This window comes from Mya arenaria, chromosome 17, assembly GCF_026914265.1.
Source record: "Mya arenaria isolate MELC-2E11 chromosome 17, ASM2691426v1".
Classification (NCBI taxonomy): Eukaryota; Metazoa; Mollusca; class Bivalvia; order Myida; family Myidae; genus Mya; species Mya arenaria.
Genome location: NC_069138.1, coordinates 2,266,795 through 2,290,067, shown reverse-complemented (window position 1 = coordinate 2,290,067; position 23,273 = coordinate 2,266,795). Strand labels below are relative to the sequence as shown.

General features: G+C 35.0%; 1 protein-coding gene across 2 annotated transcripts in view; it reads left to right on the top strand.

Annotated features, from left to right (window-relative positions):
* Positions 1-22,944, top strand: part of LOC128224410 (interferon-inducible GTPase 1-like) — a 28,447-nt gene extending 5,503 nt beyond the window's left edge. For both annotated transcript variants that reach the window (XM_052934241.1, XM_052934240.1), the window contains 4 exons: positions 15,456-15,493; positions 16,114-16,225; positions 16,580-16,632; positions 17,713-22,944. In XM_052934241.1, the coding sequence (XP_052790201.1) occupies positions 15,482-15,493; positions 16,114-16,225; positions 16,580-16,632; positions 17,713-18,948 (1,413 nt within the window). In that variant the 5' untranslated portion in view covers positions 15,456-15,481 and the 3' untranslated portion in view covers positions 18,949-22,944. The remainder of the gene's footprint in view (positions 1-15,455; positions 15,494-16,113; positions 16,226-16,579; positions 16,633-17,712) is intronic.
* Positions 22,945-23,273: the final 329 nt, after the last annotated feature.

The window sequence follows — 23,273 nt, the reverse complement described above, 5'->3', positions numbered from 1 at the left end:
TAGAACATTTTCTAAAATTAATTTCTGATGAAATGATTGCAAAATATACCGGACTACATTGTGTTTATCATTTGCAGAACAATATACAGGGACATAGCCATCGTAAAGAAATATCCTACTTTTCAGAGACCAAGGACAGAGAGGTGGAAACACCCTGACAGTAACCTTTTTTTCTTATGTTATCACACTATGACATGAAGAAGGTATAAATGTATGATATACTTGTACTTTATTTAACATAAATCTTGAAACAGCCAGAGAAGTCTGCATTATAGTAGGCTAAAGAGATACGTATTCCTTTAATAGCAGATATTGTCAACGGAGCAATTTAAAACTAAATGGACAGCGATCGACAAACGTCTACATAATAAAAGCTTTGAAATGATTGAATGAGTGGTTCTGTAAGCCTTTACATTTCAAACACATTAACTTATCTTGGTTGCTTTGTTTAGCCAATGTTAATTTAAATAAAACATTTATTATTTTAAGATCTGAATATTTGGAGCATGATCAAACGGTATTCTGTGGAAATTTTACATGAAAAGTGAACAAAGACATATGCCAACAAATAATCACGACAAAATAGAGAATAAGAGGAGTTTATTTAATATTCATACTAAACTTCTTTGGCAATTAAACCTACGTAGATTGTCATAGTAGATTATAAAAATATTAATAATGACTAAATGGTATAACATGACTATTTGTTGCGACAGGAAAGCATGTTGTTTCAACACAGTTTATTCAGTGTGTGTATTCCACGTGACGTATTACGTCATAAATGTTAAATTGGTAGTCAACATTTTGCATCGAATGAAGACTAAAATCAATGATAACATTTGTTTTACTACACCCTTTTAAATAATACAAAGGGCCGTCTATCCCGCTTAAAGAGCACCGCCTTCGTGTTATTACAGAAGTTTAATAAGGTGATACGTTTCATCAAACACTTCGACAAACCTGTTTCCCAAATAATGTTTTGACAGTGCTCCGTCAAACGGCCGTATTGTGAAAAGGTTTGTCGAAGTGTTTTAAGAATCTAAACTCTCAATCAAACTCTGGTAAACGACTGAAGGCGGGGCTATGTTTCCTTTGAAAAGGTGAAGAAATAGTAAAATCATCTTTGTTTAAATTCTTCATCCAAAGCAAGATATTGCCTTTCGACGTAACATTTAAGACGCAATTTTACGTGGTATACACACACACTGTTAAGTTTCTTAAAATAACTTTTACTTGAATGCCTTTAAGATTTTGGGATCAAAACTAATTGAATAAAGTTAAATCGATAAATGATGACACATTTTGGTACATTAATTCCGTTATGCCCATTCTTTGAAATCACAACATATACATTAAACACCGTCGACAACGATGGTACTGGTTCCTTTAGGGTTGACTTCTAACTATGCAAGACATAAACATACCACTAAGAAAAACTACTCTGTTTGAGTTGTTAAACACAACAAAGTAGAGTTGTCTTTTTCTCTATTATCGTCCTAATAAGATATATACTCCATTTCGGTTTAGAGATTGTCTTACTCTAGGACGAAATGCGCTTCCTGTAAAATGTAACAATTCATATCCATCAATGCATCTGACAAAGATATACTCTCCGCTCTTTTTCTCCAATCATATTTTTCCACTGGCTACATAATAGCATTGTCTGCGATTTTGTGGATTAGTGAACTGACATCTCGTCGGAAAAGATGTGATTAATACATACACATGAAGAACAGTCTAGTAGATATTCGATTCGATGGTGATGGGGGGGGGGGGCAACCAGACATGGTTTGATGTTTATTAAGTACCAGTCGGACAAGGCAACGGCATTCATATGGTAAATTGTGGTTCGTTTTGAGCCTGTCGGACAGTTGTCAAAATGTAAATCTAATAAAAACACTTTAGGAAATTTTGAATTTTATTAGAAAATGAAAATAGAGTAAAAAATATAATTGCGCGTATCTTTTGAATAAATAAAATCTTAAGCAATGTTATTTTGCTTGGTTCTTATTTATTTAGCCCTTTAGTGACAGCTGATTATGTATAAAGTATGATTGTTGCATTTGAAATAGTATTAATTGATTTCAACTATGTGCATAACATGTAAGTTTTGTATCAATTTTTACATTTAAATGAATTTCAATTTTGTTTTTTATAATAACGCTGTTGTCCAACCCCTGTCGCTTCTGGAATAATTTGAATGCCATTTGAATTGTTGCGAGAAGAGGTTTTATAACATAATCAGCCAACTTTGAATGCATTTACAGTCGAACCTCGCTATGTCGACGTCGGATAAGTCGACTTTCCGGTTATGTCGACTTTTTTCCGTCCCGAATTTATTCCTTCTTATTCTATATAAAATAAATCTGTTTGTGTCGATTTTTTTATCTCGACTTTTTCGCTATGGCGACCTCGTTTTTCAGTCCCAGTGGTTGAATTTCACACATTTCCTATGTTCTTCATGTCGAACTGTAGATCGAGACGTAGGTGTGAAAATATTCTTGACGGTTTGCGGCATGACGCAAAATGCCGTGCGTGTCAATATAACAAACTGTCATAATTGGGGGATACAAAAAATGTAATTGGTAAGTGCGAATAATTAAAATTGTCTGTGTATGTATTTAATTAAACAGACATTTATTGCTCAAGCTCTTTGGTATTGTATAAAACATAAACATTTTATTGATTAAATATCGTGGCGGATCCGTGGTCTTGAGGTAACACACTTGACTATCAATCCAGGGGTCACAGGTTCGATACGCCGTCGCATCACTAAAAAAAAACTAATCGTCTTCCGGGAGGGACGTTAAATGGGGGTCCCGTGTGACAGTGCTATACACTGGTGTACGTTAAAGAACCAGGGTAGCTCTACCAGGGTTACAATCTGTCTGTGCACATTGCTCCAAAAACCTAAAATTACTAACAATCTTAACGGAGCACTCGCCGAATGGACACGGCCCGAGTGCGAGTATAAATAAGCCTACACACCCGATTAGATATCAATCCCGAATGGGAACAGAAAGAATAACTTCAAAATGTCAAATGATAGTTCCACTGCTCTGGTCGACCAATTCAGAGAAGGACCCGGTATAAAATCTTACAATGTACAAATGTATGAAATTGTGGTTTTATATGTGTTTTGTGTGATCCATAAACGTAAAAGAAATAAATTTGACACAAATCATTCTTCTTTTGTTTCACTTTATTTTTCAATAATAAGTTTGCTGTTTTCACGACGAAAATATTTAACAAGACCGTTCAATTGTGGATGTAAACATCGGACAATCCAACTCAAACGTGTCGGGATTGGTGATATTTTTTGTAATTCGGATGAGTCGACTTTTCGTTATCTCGACTTTTTCCACTAGGTCCCGAAAAAGTCGACATAACGAGGTTCGACTGTAAATGGAAAATACGTATATTACAGAAGGCTTCTTTTCACGATATGGGTGATTGCACAGTACATGTAATTGCATTACTTGATCCCATTTATTTTCTTGGCGTTTATGAGTTTCATTTTGTGAAAAAGATTATGCTTTTATATAGCTCAGCAGAGCAGTTTCGGGTTTCACTTTATTCAGTGTGTGTTTACCACGTGATAAATTACGTCATTTATGCTACGTCTGAAGGCAACATTTTGCTTAAAATGAAGATAACTTTTCTTTTACTACACCATTTTAAATGAAACAAAGGGCGGTTTATGCCGCTTAAAGAGCCCCGCCATTATTTTATAACCGGAGTTTGATAAGGGGATTAGTTTCATCAAACACTTCGACAAACCTGTTTCCAAAAAAATGGTTTGACAGTGATCCGTCAGACGGCAGTATTGTGGAAAGGTTTGTCGAAGTGTTTTGAGAAACTACACATTCAATCAATCTCTGGTAAAAGACCGAAGGAGGGGCTCCGTAAGCGGCGTAGATTACGCTATGTTTCATTTAAAATGGTGAAGAAATAGGAAAGTTATCTTTGTTTAAAGTCTCCATTTGAAGCAAAATATTGCCTTCGGACGTAGCAGTTATTACGCAATTTATCACGTGGTATACACACACTGTTATCATTGAGCAAGATAAATACCACCCCTCGATCATATCATGGTTACATTTGGAATGATCATAGTTAGAAGAATAAAAGCCATGGCATAGTTTCTACAAGATTATCTCAAGTGGCAAATTTTAGCCAAAGCTTAGTTCAGCATTATTATGGTTTAAACTGACATATTTCGTGTATGTACCTGTTAAAACCTCATATCACTGTGACAAACATGTTCATGTAGACTCATGGTTAAAATTGGCGTCTTAAAATACACAAGAAAGATATTGTCCTACCGCAATTTATTTTTCTTGTTGACGAGCGTACGATCAAATATCTTTAAATCAAGAATTTCTTTTAAAATAATTATTCACACAATAATATGTTGACAAAACAGTATTCGGGAATAAATCATACACTTCATATCTATAACCTTAGTCTATGTATCTGCTGGTAACAAACTAATAGTTTGTTCCTAATAGAGGTCCACAACGTGGTTCAATCTACTGATGATACTTGAAGATATTATCCCAAAAAGGAACTGAAAGCGAAAGTCTAGCCGCCCTACTTATATTTGTAGTATCCAAAAATAGAACTGAGAGCGAAAGTCTAGCCGCCCTACTTATATTTGTAGTATCCAAAAATAGAACTGAAAGCGAAAGTCTAGCCGCCCTACTTATATTTGTAGTATCCAAAAATAGAACTGAAAGCGAAAGTCTAGCCGCCCTACTTATATTTGTAGTATCCAAAAATAGAACTGAAAGCGAAAGTCTAGCCGCCCTACTTATATTTGTAGTATCCAAAAATAGAACTGAAAGCGAAAGTCTAGCCGCCCTACTTATATTTGTAGTATCCAAAACTAGAACTGAAAGCGAAAGTCTAGCCGCCCTACTTATATTTGTAGTATCCAAAAATAGAACTGAAAGCGAAAGTCTAGCCGCCCTACTTATATTTGTAGTATCCAAAAATAGAACTGAAAGCGAAAGTCTAGCCGCCCTACTTATATTTGTAGTATCCAAAAATAGAACTGAGAGCGAAAGTCTAGCCGCCCTACTTATATTTGTAGTATCCAAAAATAGAACTGAGAGCGAAAGTCTAGCCGCCCTACTTATATTTGTAGTATCCAAAAATAGAACTGAGAGCGAAAGAAAACTAAGTGATTTATTTTAGATAATAAATGATTTTATGAAGGCATCTTACGCTATCGTTTTTGGTTAAAAAAGTAGATATTTTCCAAGGTCATATAAACATAAACACTATTTTTTATTGATTCATTTTGTTTTTCATTTAAATCCACCAATCAAGTTACAGTGGTTAATTTAGTGCCGACTGTTTTGAGTACAATGCGCGGCATTTGCATTATGGAAATTAATATCTCCACGTCATAAGGTTTCATGAAAAATCTAGACTTAATCGTAAATTAATGATAGTGGGAAGTCATTTGAAAGAAAGATGTTTAGTGATAAGTATTAAAGCTTTCGGTGGAAATGGATTTCATTTCAGAAGGTATGTTCATGTTTTAAAATATTTCTTTGTGAGTATTGATTATTGTTAATAATTTTCGCATTTCGTTTGTCAATGTTTGGATTGTTTTTGCTTTTTTGCATGAATCCAGGTGTTATTCACATTTCCGCATATAGATGGTTCTAAACCCTAATCCATCATATATTATAATCCAAAATGTCTGCATCATACTTTTGTAGATTTAGCCCCCTTCCCCTAAACTTTTTTTATGGAAGAAAACCCTTAAACCCCACCCCCACCAACAAGTTAAAAGAAAACAAAGATGTTCTTACGAAGGTGCGCAAGTCTAAAGCATTCGCCCCTAAGTTACAGTCGCTATAACTTCACTTCTGGATCCGCCCTGCAGATCCTGATAAATAAGGTTTATAGATTCCCAATTTGTCTATTTTTATGAACGTGTCATTGAGTTCCGAATTAGTTAATTATAGAACCCACTAGCCAATTAATCCCATCTCCTTCCCAAAACGAAAAGTATTAAATGATTGGTTAGTAATAAAATATTGGCTGTGAACTATTACCGTCTCATGAGGTAGAAAATAACGTGTTTTATGCATCTTTCTTTCAAATTGGACTCAGAATCCTTCATAAGAACCATTGGTTTTAACATTTATTCATCCTATTTGGAATATTTAAAGAATTAGTACGAGTACATCTTTTAGGACAAATCCTAGGTCTAGAGTTTAACTTTTTAACTTGATGAATGTCTTCTTTTTAAATTCAAATGTGCCTATCATAAAGCTGAAGTGTATAGGAAATTAGCACTATTTTGTAACCGTTAAATGACAAATTAGTTACGAGTTTTCTTGTTCAATTGGTACGGAATGTTTTGAAAGTCCTTTTCTAGAGTTTCAAAACTTACTTTGCGGAATAAGTGTTTTGTAAAATAAATTAAATTGAGACTTTGCTAAATTTTTCCTGTTTATTTTTCTAAATGGAAATACACCTGTATTTTTTATAAAACAACCGACACTTCCATACTGATTTATTTGTAATCAAAATGTTAATTTTGAAAGGGTATGCAAAAATAAAAATTGAAAAAAACATTGATTCAACTGCATTGAAAAAAATATTTATCTTTTCGAACTGTTCAGACAGGTTTTTTTTGGTTTGTTTACAACAGCAGTGTCTGTCGGATAACAAAATATGTCAAAGCTATTGTTAGCAAGATACATATTTTAATAAATTTTCGCACGGACGTTTTGAATAATATATAATACTGGGCCCACGGACTGATCTTTGTTCTGCTGAGTGTAAATAATTGATTTAAATTTCAAAAACTTGGTAGCAACAAAAAGCTTTCAGTCGATTGCAATTACTTTTACAAACTTACACAATAACATTTAAACACTTACGAAACTATTTGCACTCAAGTCAACAGAAGAAAAATACAAAGCCGTTAAATATCATTACCCTGTTTACGATTATTAAGTCTGTAAATAGCTTAAAAATTGCTCCCTGATGAAACTATGTAAAATGAACCGCTTTGATTATATCACCGAGCCTTAGATCTCAGACTTAAATCTTGCAAATTCTCACTCCACAGTAAGGTTATTTGTCTGGTGATTTAAGCTGAATCGAAACATCCGTATTTTAGAGCGTGATAGAAATCCCCGTAACACAGTCCACCCACAAGTACACCTTTGCTTCATTGACTGTGTCTTGGTAGAAACAATAACGTTTTTGTAAATGTGGATTTATGCATTCACGTTATATATCTTACAATGATGAGAAGGCTGTTTTGTGATATGATTTAAAGACTCGGTGTTATGTACAGACGATAAAACAAAATATGTCAGAGGACAATTATGCAAATATGAATATAACTATTCACCTCAGCATCGGTCGACTATTTAATAACCATAAACCTGAGCATTGGTCGACTATTGTATACCTATTCACCTCAGCACTAATAGACCATTGTATAACCATTCACCTAGGCACCAGGCGACTATTGTATAACTATTCACCTCAGCATCGGTCTACAATTGTAAAACCATTCGCCCATTGTATAACCATACACCTCAACACTAGTCGCCCATTGTATAACCATACACCTCAACACTAGTTGCCCATTGTATAACCATACACCTCAACACTAGTCGCCCATTGTATAACCATACACCTCAACACTAGTCGCCCATTGTACAACAATACACCTCAACACTAGTCGCCCATTGTATAACCATACACCTCAACACTAGTCGCCCATTGTACAACAATACACCTCAACACTAGTCGCCCATTGTATAACCATACACCTCAACACTAGTCGCCCATTGTATAACCATACACCTCAACACTAGTCGCCCATTGTATAATCATACACCTCAACACTAGTCGCCCATTGTATAATCATACACCTCAACACTAGTCGCCCATTGTATAACCATACACCTCAACACTTGTCGCCCATTGTATAACCATACACCTCAACACTAGTCGCCCATTGTATAACCATACACCTCAACACTAGTCGCCCATTGTATAATCATACACCTCAACACTAGTCGCCCATTGTACAACAATACACCTCAACACTAGTCGCCCATTGTATAACCATACACCTCAACACTAGTCGCCCATTGTATAACCATACACCTCAACACTAGTCGCCCATTGTACAACCATACTCCTCAACACTAGTCGCAAATAGTACAACAATACACCTCAACACTAGTCGCCCATTGTACAACCATACTCCTCAACACTAGTCGCAAATAGTACAACAATACACCTCAACACTAGTCGCCCATTGTATAACCATACACCTCAACACTAGTCGCCCATTGTATAACCATACACCTCAACACTAGTCGACCATTGTATAACCATACACCTCAAGACTAGTCGCCAATAGTACAACAATACACCTCAACACTAGTCGCCCATTGTATAACCATACACCTCAACACTAGTCGCCCATTGTATAACAATACACCTCAACACTAGTCGCCCATTGTATAACCATACACCTCAACACTAGTCGCCCATTGTACAACCATGCACTGCAAGACTAGTCGCCAATAGTACAACTATACACCTCAACACTAGTCGCCCATTGTATAACCATACACCTCAACACTAGTCGCCCATTGTATAACCATACACCTCAACACTAGTCGACCATTGTATAACCATACACCTCAAGACTAGTCGCCAATAGTACAACAATACACCTCAACACTAGTCGCCCATTGTATAACCATACACCTCAACACTAGTCGCCCATTGTATAACCATACACCTCAACACTAGTCGACCATTGTATAACCATACACCTCAACACTAGTCGCCCATTGTATAACCATGCAACTCAATACTAGTCGACCATTGTACAACCATACACCTCAACACTTGTCGACTTTTGTACAACCATACCCCTCTACACTAGTCGCAAATTGTATAATCATACACCTCAACACTAGTCGCCCATTGTACAACCATACCCCTCAACACTAGTCGACTATTGTACAACCATACACCCCAACACTAGTCGCCCATTGTACAACCATACACCTCTACACTCGTCGACCATAGTACAACAATACACCTCAATACTAGTCGACCATTCTACAACCATACACCTCAACACTAGTCACCCATTGTACAACCATACACCTCAACACTAGTCGCCCACTGTACAACCATACACCGCAACACTAGTCGCCCATTGCACAACCATACACCTCTACACTAGTCGCCCATTGTATAACCATACACCTCAACACTAGAGACTATTGTACAACCATACAACTCAACACTAGTCGCTCATTGTACAACCATACACCTCAACACTAGTCGCCCATTGTACAACCATACACCTCAACACTAGTCGCCCATTGTACAACCATACACCTCTACACTAGTCGCCCATTGTATAACTATACACCTCAACACTTGTCGACTATTGTATAACCATACACCTCAACACTAGTCGCCCATTGTACAACCATACACCTCTACACTAGTCGACTATTGTATAACCATACAACTCAACACTAGTCGACTGTTGTATAACAATACACCTCAACACTAGTCGCCCATTGTACATTAATACACCTCAACACTAGTCGCCTGTTGTATAATCATACACCTCAACTCTACTCACCCATTGTATAACCATACACCTCAACACTTGTCGCCCATTGTATAATTATACACCTCAACACTTGTCGCCCATTGTATAATCATACACCTCAACATTAGTCGCCCATTGCATAATCATACACCTCAACACTAGTCGCCCATTGTATAATCATACACCTCAACACTAGACGCCCGTTTGCAACCATACAATTCAACACTAGTCGCCCATTGTGTAACCATACACATCAACACTAGTCGCCCATTGTATAACCATACACCTCAACACCAGTCGCCCATTGTATAACCATACCCCTGAACACTAGTCGCCCATTGTATAATCATACACCTCAACACTAGTCGCCCACTGTACAACCATACACCTCAACACTAGTCGCCCACTGTACAACCATACACCGCAACAGTAGTCGCCCATTGTATAATCATACACCTCAACACTTGTCGCCCATTGTATAAACATACACCTCAACACTAGTCACCCATTGTATAACCATTCACCTCAACACTAGTCGCCCATTGTATAATCATACACCTCAACACTAGTCGCCCATTGCATAATCATATACCTCAACACTTGTCGCCCTTTTGCAACCATACAAGTCAACACTAGTCGCCCATTGTACAACCATACACCTCAACACTAGTCACCCATTGTATAACCATACACCTCAACACCAGTCGCCCATTGTATAACCATACCCCTGAACACTAGTCGCCCATTGTATAATCATACACCTCAACACTAGTCGCCCACTGTACAACCATACACCTCAACACTAGTCGCCCATTGTATAATCAAACACCTCAACACTAGTCACCCACTGTACAACCATACACCTCAATACTAGTCGCCCATTGTATAATCATACACCTCAACACTAATCGCCCACTGTACAACCATACACCTCAACACTAGTCGCCCATTGTATATTTATACACCTCAACACTAGTCGCCCACTGTACAACCATACACCTCAACACTAGTCGCCTATTGTATAATCATACACATCAACACTGGTCAGCCATTGTATAACCATACAACTCAACACTTGTCGCCCATTGTATAATAATACACCTCAACACTTGTCGCCCATTGTATAATCATACACCTCAACACTAGTCACCCATTGTATAATCATACACCTCAACACTAGTCGCCCATTGTATAATCATACACCTCAACACTAGTCGCCCATTGTACAACCATACACTTCAACACTAGTCACCCATTGTATAACCATACACCTCAACACTGGTCGCCCATTGTATAACCATACCCCTGAACACAAGTCACCCATTGTATAACCATACACATCAACACTAGTCCCCCATTGTATAACCATACCCCTGAACACTAGTCGCCCATTGTATAACCGTACACCTCAACACTAGTCACCCATTGTAGAACCATACACCTCAACACTAGTCGCCCATTGTACAACCATACACCTCAACACTAGTCGCCCACTGTACAACCATACACCGCAACACTAGTCGCCCATTGTATAACCATACACCTCAACACTAGTCGCCCATTGTACAACCATACACCTCAACACTAGTCGCCCATTGTACAACCATACACCTCAACACTAGTCGCCCACTGTACAACCATACACCGCAACACTAGTCGCCCATTGTATAACCATACACCTCAACACTAGTCGCCCATTGTACAACCATACACCTCAACACTAGTCGCCCATTGTACAACCATACACCTCAACACTAGTCGCCCACTGTACAACCATACACCGCAACACTAGTCGCCCATTGTATAACCATACACCTCAACACTAGTCGCCCATTGTACAACCATACACCTCAACACTAGTCGCCCACTGTACAACCATACACCGCAACACTAGTCGCCCATTGTATAACCATACACCTCAACACTAGTCGCCCATTGTATAACCATACACCTCAACACTAGTCGCCCATTGTATAACCATACACCTCAACACTAGTCGCCCATTGTACAACCATACACCTCAACACTAGTCGCCCATTGTTTAATAAATGCAATCAGAGCAAAGCTGTTCTTTTGAAGGAACCCCTAAGTAATCTAATTTCTGACTTAACAACGTTCCACATTATTTAGTACAATAAAACCATTTGATTTAAATAAGAATAAACTAAAGAATGAGTATTTAAGGTAACAAAGATAAAAATATTGAGAAATTCGATAAAAAAAAGTAAAACAGGTGTGAAAAAAACGTTGTTAAATGCAAACGAAGAATCATTTAAGTACATTATTGAATAACTAGATGAAAAAGAAAACTAAGTCATTTAATTAAAAGAATTTGAGTAAACTTATTTAGCAGGTCTAACATTAATGAAAGTTGCATAAATACAAAAAAATAATGACTTATACTCAGGGTTTAGTGCAAACACTGAAGATAATACAAAATGAAATATTTTTTATGTCGAAGAAGGAGAAAAATGGCAGGTTTTATTACTTCAGTTGTCATGTAACTGTAAGTAATTGTCAAACAAATCAGATAGGTAAATGAAGTCAATGTTACCTGTAATTAACTTGACATTAATGATATGAAATCATTAAAATTAAGTAAGTTTATAGTCGTGTAAATAAATGTAGTATTTTGTCAATATATCATTTTATATTATTTTGAGTAAATTGGTGATGGTTTTAAAGTTTTAAAAATCATATAAATAAATCATTGTTTGGATCATAGTAAGGTCTGAGAGAGAAAGCGTGCAAAACGAAAAGTAATTTCTTAGATGTCATTATATAAGTGTATCGCCTGAATACGGCAAGTTATTTTCAATTTCGAAATCACTAATTAAATTGTTTGTTAGGTAGTAAGTAATCTAATTAAATTATTTAAGTAACTCACAGATTAGTTTGGTAAAACTAATGAATCAATTATAAAGTTGTAAGTTATCAGATGATAAGCATGATGGTAACATGTTAAGCTAGAGTTTAGCTTTCTTATAACTATGAAGATGTACAAAGATGTAAAAAAGATAAACAAAGATAGTGGTCAAGAAAGACCAGGTTTCTTAAAAGTGATTGGAGATGATACGTTCAAGATATTGAATTTCAACAAAATTGTTGGACTCCTGTGAAGTCACATTAGGGTGTGAGTTATTTAATAAATTAATTGAATCACTTATGTATTAGTTTTCTTAAAATAATGGAATAATTATGAGATTAAAAGTTGTCAAATGATAAACATACCGAATCTTCAATCTTGTTCGAAATATCTGTTAGATATCTGCTGATAAGCAGGACAGAACGGAAGTAATGCACATGTTGAATAAATGGGTGTTTTAGTGTGGTAAAGCTAACATATAAGCTTTGTAAAATATTGCATAAAAAGGTTTTTAATAAAATAAAATGTCGTTCATGAAAATAAAACGTTCACAGAAAACTTAGGACAAACATTCATTAAATCAAACATACAAAACACTTACACGCAGATACAGTAATTAATTATAAATGGGGCCACTTTCAAAATATAAGCCTGCTTGAAAATATCAACACAAAATTTCATGGTAATAGCAACACCTATGTCAATGAAAGGTAAAAGTACAGGTAATATGTCACGTGATACGAACAGTCAATATCAACATTATTCTTCAGCGGATATCGAGATAATATACCTAGTGGCGATATTGTGTTAAGTGGTCATCGGTGTTTCATAAAGGATCGAACTATATTCTGGTATTGCGTATGTGATGTGCTAACCAATTGGTTACACTTCGGAATATCCAGAGGAGCTAAGCACACATTCTCGTATGACCTGTGCTCGGCTTGACGTCACATGATCAAGTCTTTAGGACCGTGATGATTCCTGTGTGATGGACAACACCAACTTGAGATCGTTAGCATCTTCAATAACATGAACACTTGCACAGATCTATCTAAGTACACTTCCGGAATTAGCAGTCGTATAATGGCAGAACATTTCGAGTCGTTGGGGACATTCTACAATCAAACAACCCCTTGGCTATAAACTCTACATCTACAACAACACGGCAGCAGCAACAACAACAACGATGATTCCCTGTCTTCAGAATGATAACATGAAAAACAGCGCTACATAAAACATTGACTAATTACCAAATTTGACAACAGTACTGTCAGTGTTAATTACTTGTACTCAATCTGCAGTGTTATTTTCTAATTGTTAACTATGTTTATTAATTACCTGAGGGCTAATTACCAATTAGTCTATATTATGTCAGACATTTTGACAAAAAACGTGTCAGTTTACTTTCTATTGCTTACGAAAAGAAAATCTTGCATTAAAAAGGGACGGTATCTATACAATTTGATATCATTGTTTGAGATTTAGGCACAGATTTTCTTTTGCGTATTTTTTTTTTTTTGTCAGAATTACTTTTTTTAATTTACCTGTTTGGGGTTGAGAAACATAGTTTCTTACGATTTTATTTATCTATTCAATTATAACCATTGTTTGGGGTTGACGCAAAAATTTTCTTAAAAATCTTGATAAAAAAGGGACGAATGTCACGCAACAGAGTTTAATACTATAGAATGTGACGTAATACGTTATAATTAAGATATAATTAAGATTTAATTAAATGGATATGTGTCTACATACTGCATGTTTAGTAATGTAGGGCATATTTGATTGTCATTTGAATATGAAGATGGTTGACAGCCGACCTGGTACAAATGTACAAAATCGTCATGTTAATTACAAAAACGTGTATTCCTGTGGTTGTAAAGCTGTCATAGGTAGACAACAAATTAGTACAAATTAGTATAAAAGAGATGATTTGGGATGTGAAAACAGAGTGCGTTTAGGCACGGCAAGGAGACCGGCCTTGGGTCCTTAATGGACGGCAGTTAGGATGCGGGATTACCTTAAATGTCATGCTGTATTATATACTGATTATTATACTTAGAAAGAACGTTGAACAATAAAGACTTAGAACACTTGAACAGTTGTTGGTTGGTTACTGGAGGAACTATCACGAAAGTCAAGTGAGCGTTGGCGTTACGTGACACGTAATCGTGATCATCCCTATTAAATTGCCCTTCAATACAATTTGATACTTTAGAAAAATGTTTTAAAAAGTCATCAGCATTTACAGAATTATTGCTGCTTGAGGTACTTCTGAATTTTTTAATATATTTTCAAAATATGCGTGGAGAAGATGTACTCATTTTAGACAACTTTGATTTTTCCTGGCTATAAAACAATCCTTTAGATTTTCTCTTAGCTGCAGCAAAATTACGTCGTGCAGTAAGAAAAGCAATCTTATTTATATCACTGTTATTTAGAGACAATAATCGCTTGGCTTTTAAAAATAAATCCTTGCTCTTTTTACAATTTTCAACAAACCAAGGACATTTGTATCGGGATTTTGAAGCCTTTGTAACATATGTTTTACCAAAGCATTTAAACGATATATCGTAAACAGTATTTTAAAATGTTTCCATACAATCATCAAGAGACATATAACCAGACAACAAATCAGTATTTATTTCATTAAATAACTAGGAATTTTTATGTAAATTCTCATAAAATATGTCCCTTTGTTCTGTATTCCAAACTACTTTATTTTTGTGCACAGAACTATTATCAATCAACGTATTATGAATATTTATACTAAACGTAATCGGGCAATGATCCGATAACTCGGACAGGTCTAAAACATGCATATTAGTAACCGAGTTATAACACTCATGCTTACAAATTAGATAGTCAACCGTGATAACAATTAGCAGAAGTGCTTGTTATATAACGACTCTTGACTGATCCTATACACATATTTATGTTGTTCATTTAACATTTCAGGTTATCCATGACCATTTGACGAAACAATGTTATCTTTGGTACGTGACGTGTTTGTTTTATTTAAAAAATAATAATTGTAATAAAATGTGAATGCGAATCATATACATATGCATTACTCAAGTTACACTCTCAACATTTTTACATTTTTTTTTATTATTTGTCTTGGAAAGAGCAAAATATTGCATGCAAAGAGATGGTATAAGATTGCAGACAAAAAATCATCTCGTATATTTTCATATTTCCGTTCAAAAAATAATGTTTTATGGCTTAAACCCTACTAACGGCTTAAGAAAAATGCCTAAAACATCAATTTAAAACTTAAATATTAAAATCTGCTATCTCATTTTGTCAGAATTTTGTTATCTGTTTCATATTACATTTATCCTAAAAGGGAACCGGTTTTAAATGAGATAGTCGTTTGAATGATTTAACCTTAAGTTATACGAAAAATGCTTTTTTTTTGGATAATGGTCACTATAACGGCCGTAAAAATAGATCATGCATTACATTTCCTGTGATGGTATCGTTCTTCATTGAACGTATTGCCATCCCGGATGTTAGTCTGTGCTTGCTTCATAAATAATGATGACATTAGCTTGATGACATTAGCTTTCATTAAATAAATTAACAATAAATGGAGGTTGCATTTATATTTCAGTTGTTCGAGTATTTTTTCCAATGTCTTGTGTTGTGCATACTTCTCGCACTGGGTTATCTTTATCTGACGAGAAAAGAAGAGAAACATGGAAATAACAGACAAACACAGTCAGGTATGTTTGGTCAAATTTCAAATGCTATATTAATTCATATGCTATATGTATAAAAGCTTGATAATACGCCATCACCGTTTCTCTCAGGAAATTAGTTGAACACAAGCATTTGACATTGTAGTATTCAGCAAACAATTAGCCTTTTATCTAAAAATATTTTTGCTTGTTTGCTTGACAAGCCTCAAACGTTAACATTATCACAATTATCAAGATAACATTACTAGCCAATTAAGGGCCCAGGTTTGAGATAAAACCATTAACCATGTTTTCTAGAGACCGAAACATTGAAATCTAGGCCATCGCTGCCATTGAAACAATCATCTAAACTAATATTTACTTTCTTTCTACCGATAGGTTTGGCCACAGGTAGCGACTTCGAGGAGGATCAGATTAATGATTTAGAAAAGGTATGTATCAAATGATTTTTCCACGTATAAAAATACATCTCACAAGAAGAAAAATAAGGTATAGAAATACTAGGGATTATTTTTTTGTAGTTACTTATCCTTGATCAAAACACTCCCCTTTTGAACCAGAATATGTTGCCAAAATATTTTATTTGAAATTTAAAAAAAGTTTGCAGACATTTAAAAAAGATATATTTAAAAATAAACACATGACGGGTTATTAGAAAAATGGTAATCTTGTTCTTTAAACGTTTTCTTTAACTTTGAAGCTGCATGTTCGAGCTTTTGCTTTCATACAAAACAAATTACATACGAAAACAAATATTCGAACATAAATACTATGTTATGTCATTGTTCATTTTTTTAACTGTTTGCCGATGTAATACGTAATACGAAAACTATTCCCGGAAAGTTTACACAACTATTAACAATTAACTTACGATTTTTGACCCCACTCAGCCTCAAAATATGTCAACAACCTACCGATATTACCTGGGAAACAGCATTTTTAAAAGTTCATAACTTAATTTTCATAAAAAATGTGGACTAAAACGAATAGATAATTAACTATAAACATTTATTGGAGAACATTTTATCTATGAGCCGGAAAATGGAAAATAGACAGATACGTCACTACCTATAATTTTGTGTGCGGGGCATCCAAAGGGTAGCGGCGTATAAAGCACTCTTTTCAAGGAATGTGAAATTTAAAATACGAAAAAGTAATAACAATACAGAAATAACCATTAAAGAAACATAATTTTATTTCACTCCAGATCAAAGAACAACTGGTTTTTACGCTCTCGACTTCGCCACTCATTTACAAATGATTTAATTGCTATGTCACTCTTGAAATAAAATTCGATCTGACACTGAAATCAACAAATATCATCTATGATATTTGAACTGTGTTGAAAAATATTGGTAAGAGATTGAGCATGAAAGCAGAGACCAAAATGTAAATGTCTGTACTGCAAAGTATATACCATTTATGATAATATTGTTTAATTATTTAACTCAACTAGTTGTATAAATAGCGAAAATATTAAAATAAAACATGTTTTATATCGAAACAACTAGGACAAAAATGCCTTGACCGAAGATCAAATAAAGAGGTGTGAAGCTATAGCCAAAGAGAGTGGTATCCATGCACTTCAAGAGATGATACATTGCAACTTAAACAAATGGCAAAACATAAATGTAATCTTTGCTGTCATCGGAGAAACAGGAGCGGGAAAGTCATCATTCATCAATGCAATGTTACGACAAAAGGCTGGGGACAAAGGCAGTGCACAAGTGGGATGCACACAGACAACCTTGGAGCTCATGGAATACCAACATCCAAAGCATAAATCACTATCGTTTTGGGACCTGCCCGGTGTTGGAACTTCCAAATTTCCGAAGGACACATATCTTGAAGCCATTGATTTTAAAAAGTATGACTTTTTCATAATGGTGACGAGTGGAAGTTTTACTGAAAATGAGTTGTGGCTTATAAAAGAAATAGAGAAACGCGGAAGAAAATTCTATTTCGTAAGAACGAAAATCGATCTTGATATATTGAATGATAGCACAATCAACCCTGACACTCACGATTCGAAAGAATTACAAGCCAAAATTAGAGACTCAATACACACTCAACTGTCGAAGGACGGAGTGTCGAACAAAATTATTTTTCTTATTGACAATAACTGGAATGCTAGACGAAGTATTCCATGTGAATCATACGACTTCGAAATACTGATGGAACGACTGATTGCAGACGTTCCGAAATTAAAAAGGCAGACTCTGATTTTCTCGTTGTCAGCTATCACCTTGAACCTGATGAAAGAAAAAGTAAAGACATTGAAATCGAGGATAAACTACGTGGCACTTGCAGCTTCGATGGGCTCATTAGTACCAATCCCAGGCGCTGGCTTCTCCTGCGAAATCGGGGCGATAATTCTTGAGGTTCAACTATACAAAGAGCAACTTCAAACAGACGAAAGATCAATGAAAACGTTGGCTAAAAAAATGAATATTCCTTTGGAAGAACTGTGTAAGAAAACAAATGTAGAAACACATTTCATTTATGCAGGTGCAAGTGCTTCACGACTTATGATTGCGCTTTGTGCGGAACTTACTTCATCTGAAGCGGCAGAGAGCGTTTTGAAAGGCTTTGTTCCAATTCTTGGAAACGTCATATCCGCAATGGCAAGTGTTCCTATATGCGCCTTTACACTTCACAAGCTTCTCAAAAGCTGCGAGGAAGAGGCGTATAGGGTTCAACATGAATTTGAGAAATGGTCGATTATAGCTACTAACACTTCTAAATAAAGTGTAATGTTTGCATGATAAAAAAACGCCTACAAATAACTAGAGCAGCATTTATAATTGACTTAGAATTCTGTTGAGTAAATTTATGAATTATCACTTTGTATTCAATTTATTAGTCTGATGTTGTACTCCTTAAGCTTTGGAACTTATTGTATTATTTGTGTAAAACAATACGTATAATATTCATACGGTGTATGTGTTCAAGATAAAATGTTTCTACAACATAAGCCAGACACACATACTCAATCCATATTAAGAAGCATAATGTTTATTTAATCAAAATTTATACTACTTTTTAATGTGACCGTAATTAGGGTTTGATTTTACGATTATATATTTTTGGAATATTTGCTTTGATCATTACGTTAAACATGTCGTTTATAAAGAAATTTAAATAAAAATAAACAGAAATGTAAAATTAAAATCAAGGAAACAAAACAATCGTGTCATATAAAAAAGCCCGAAAACGGTTTTGCCAGGAAAAAATGTATATTAATATGACACTTGGCTAAAACGAATGTACATACATGGTGTTCTTTTTCCTGTCCACTATTTATATATTGATTGTATTTACAAAGATGTTAGCTACGATTATGTAAGTTTGGTCTTTGGAACGGACTGCACAAACGTGCATAGTAGAGCAATAAGAAATCGAATCAGCAATCTTCGTTCAACGGACAGACACTCTACCGAGACCCTATAATGGCTAGCTCAATAGCGGACAGTATAAGGCCAGATTTAAAATGTTTTTAGGTTATTCTCATATGAGATAAGTGCTTGTTTGTCAGTCGTCCGATAAATCCCATTTTTTTCCAAAATAAAGATTCAACTTGTATATTTCATTGGACAATGTATATTTATAATTGATTTCGTACATGACTTTTGAATACTGGGAAAGACCAATAAAGATAAAAAATAACTGCTACAAATGCTTACATATAATTGCATCTCTGACTTAATTTTGTTTTAAGAAAAGAATGGTGTATTAGAAGCAAACGATTTACTTTTTAAAACAATATGTTATTGAACAATAAAACACACTGATGTTTCGTACGACCCGAATTTAAACTTTCAAGTCTGTTATGATATATCAGTGTATTCTAAGTTTGAAGTCGTCAAACCGACTGTTTACTATAACACCGATTATGTGTTGCGCTGTGGAAATCACTCATTTGTTCAAAGGCTGTCGTATACTAAATGTAAAAATTATCAATAAATGAATAAATGGAAATGTTTATTTTTTTCAAAGATGCCATATTGCAAAGCAAATTGACAAGAAGGAATTCTATTCAGAGATTCCGATTTTGGATTGATATGGTAGTGTTTATTCATAATTTTATTACTCATTTACATTTTTCACAATTTACTTCTCGTCATTAACTTCTCATAAATATCTTCTCAAATGCCCTGATCAACTACTAACGGTCATGCGTACACAGTGATAAACGGCTAATGACGCCTTATCAAATTGCCTTTCAACTGTCATTGCAATTTTTACAACTTGCGAAATTTAAACACCTTGCAATTGTTTGTTTATTTTAAACACACGTTCGGGAAAAAGTGTGAACTTATGACCTCGAGGGAGCCATTAGGTTTTGTGCATGATTTGTATACTTGGGACTGACTATATTGCTCGACTCCTCGACATATTTAGGTTTCGATGCAGCGTAGGTATATTTTATATGAAACTAGAAGGAAGGACCGCCGGTTCTCCAACGACCGCAGCTTTACTGTAGTTCAAATCCTAGAATATATAAAATTTTCTTCCAGCATTTGGGCCAATAAGTCTCTCAAATTCGTAACATTTTGAATGCAATAATGTTAACTGGAAACAGAAACGTATTCGCCGCTTTTAACATTTACTCGCTCAATAGAAATCAAGTATTATGTTTATTGCGTCATGTTTCGTAAGCGCTTAAATGGATCAATAAACACACGATAGGGTTTCTGACGCATTGTGATATCTTCTTAAAAAAGCTATTGATACCGCCTCGAGGTCGCACCGGGTTTGTGACATGGATTTCAAGATATGATTTAGGGATGATTGCTTGTCAAAAATACAAATGCTAATATATTAACATTTTCACATTCTCATTTATTCATCAGCATGAAATATTAAACAAACCTATTTTTGTTTATTTATTGATTGGCTATACATGTCATGAAAGCTATGAAAGTGAAGTTCAAATATTTTTAAAATGTGTGTTTTTTTTTCGAGGGTTCGAAGATAGGATCTCAAATATGAGAAATGCGTGTGTGCTGAACATTGTGCTTACGATCAAACTGATATATGACTGCATGACTAGTTCTTTAAACCATATTTGACTACATGTCCTCTTACATTAGACGCTTGATTTCAATTTAGATAAATATTATCTTACCTTACAAATTACTGCGTATGGAGATAGGCAATTTTGCAAGTGGATTCTTAATGTCAAGCCCTCCACAAATTAATTGTCACTCTATGGAGAGCTAGTAAGATTTCCGCTATATATTGAGAGACATATTCGCGTTATTAAGTATTTTCTTATATTATACAAAGATAAAAAAGATTATAAGTATCTTCCATGGCCGAGAGTGTAAGATAGGTTCATTCCGACCCGAGCGTAGGGTGTTTTGCGGAAACGAGGTTTACCGAGTTTCCGCAAAACACCCTGCGCGAGGGTCGGGATGAACCTATCTTACACGAGCGGCTATGGTAGATGCTTTTTCTCCCACCTCAGTAAAACAAAAATAGGTAAAAATGTATTTTTTGCTGGAACTCTTTTGTGCTTAGTGAAGATAATTGCGTATGGATATGCAATAATTCGTGGTTGTCATGGTTATGCGCCCAGTGATTCAGATGATGTAAATAGTCAAATCGGTCTTTAAATAGTTCAAAGGAGAGTGAAGCATTATTTCTTGAAAGGTGCGTGAAAACTGTTTTATTGTGACATTTGAAGCGATAAATAATTAATTAGCATTCTAAATATTTCCACAAGACAAGGTTTCATTGATGCTACAAACGACAGTCTTCAACAGGGGAGGTAACTACAATGTGGTGACCATAAAAAAGGAGTTCCATACGGGCATTTTATCTTCGCCCGTGGGCAAGATAAGAATTTCTAGCATGGTTAAATTATTCAATCTACTTATCTGAGGTGGGAGAAAATTGTATCCTCAGGGCAATATTAAAGGATTAATACAGGGATCTTGATGATAACCCACAGACTATAAACTGGGTCTCTAAAGTAAGAAGTATACTTCAGTCAGCCGGTTATGCAGATGTGTGGTTATTCCCTGAGGCGGTTAATATAAATTTATTTGTCCCCATGTTTCGAAATCGATTAAGAGAAGTATACATAACTAACTGGCTAGCTACCATGGAGACGCATTCATCATTGTATTTATATAAGGAAGTTAAATATACGTTCCAATTGTCTAACCGCATGGTATAACTGGATAATATAAAATATAGAAATGTTTTAGCTAAACTCATATTGTCCTCGCATAATTTGTATATTGAACTAGGTAGACATAACAATATCCCTAGACAAGATCGAAAATGCACACTGTGCCATTTAAACGATATAGAAGACGAGTTTCATTTTGTTCTTGTCTGCCCAATGTATAGTGATATCCTACAGACTTATATTCCCAGATACTATGTTAGAAATCCCAGTATGATTAAATTTATATCATTACTAAAGTCTGATAAAAAAACGCTGTAAATAAAATTAGCTATTTTCTGTATTAAGGCTTTTAAGATAAGAGACATAAATATATGATATTTTATAAGACATTCTCACATTATATTGGTGTTAAATGTGTTAGTTTTGTGTATATCATATTTATTGTTGGTGTAGTTACCAAAATATCCATACGCATTACTTATTTGTTACACACATTACTTATTTATCACATGCATGCTATTTTTTCATTTTTGCATTCTGTGTTTATAACGATGAGCTGTATATGCTTAAGTTAAATAAACATTCTGTTCTGTATGTTGCAAAATCAAGATATTTCTTTCGTTTCAGATCATTCACAAAGTCAATAACGTTTGCATGAAATTATACTTCCTCCAAGCATTGTGTATCGGCTGCGTTAATAGATAAGTGTTTGATAAACAAAAGACAGAACGACGATACGTACATGGGTTTGGATTTTGTTTAAAGTGTTATTGTACGAATGACAGGCAATATTTATTGCCAAATGTCTGATTTAAACAATCCGTACTTAGAGCAAGATCTTGATTAAAATTAAGGCCAATTTGTTGTCTGTCTAGTTTCAAATGCTTTGTTAGATAAACCACTAATCTCATGTTTCTTAAAATACCAATGCAA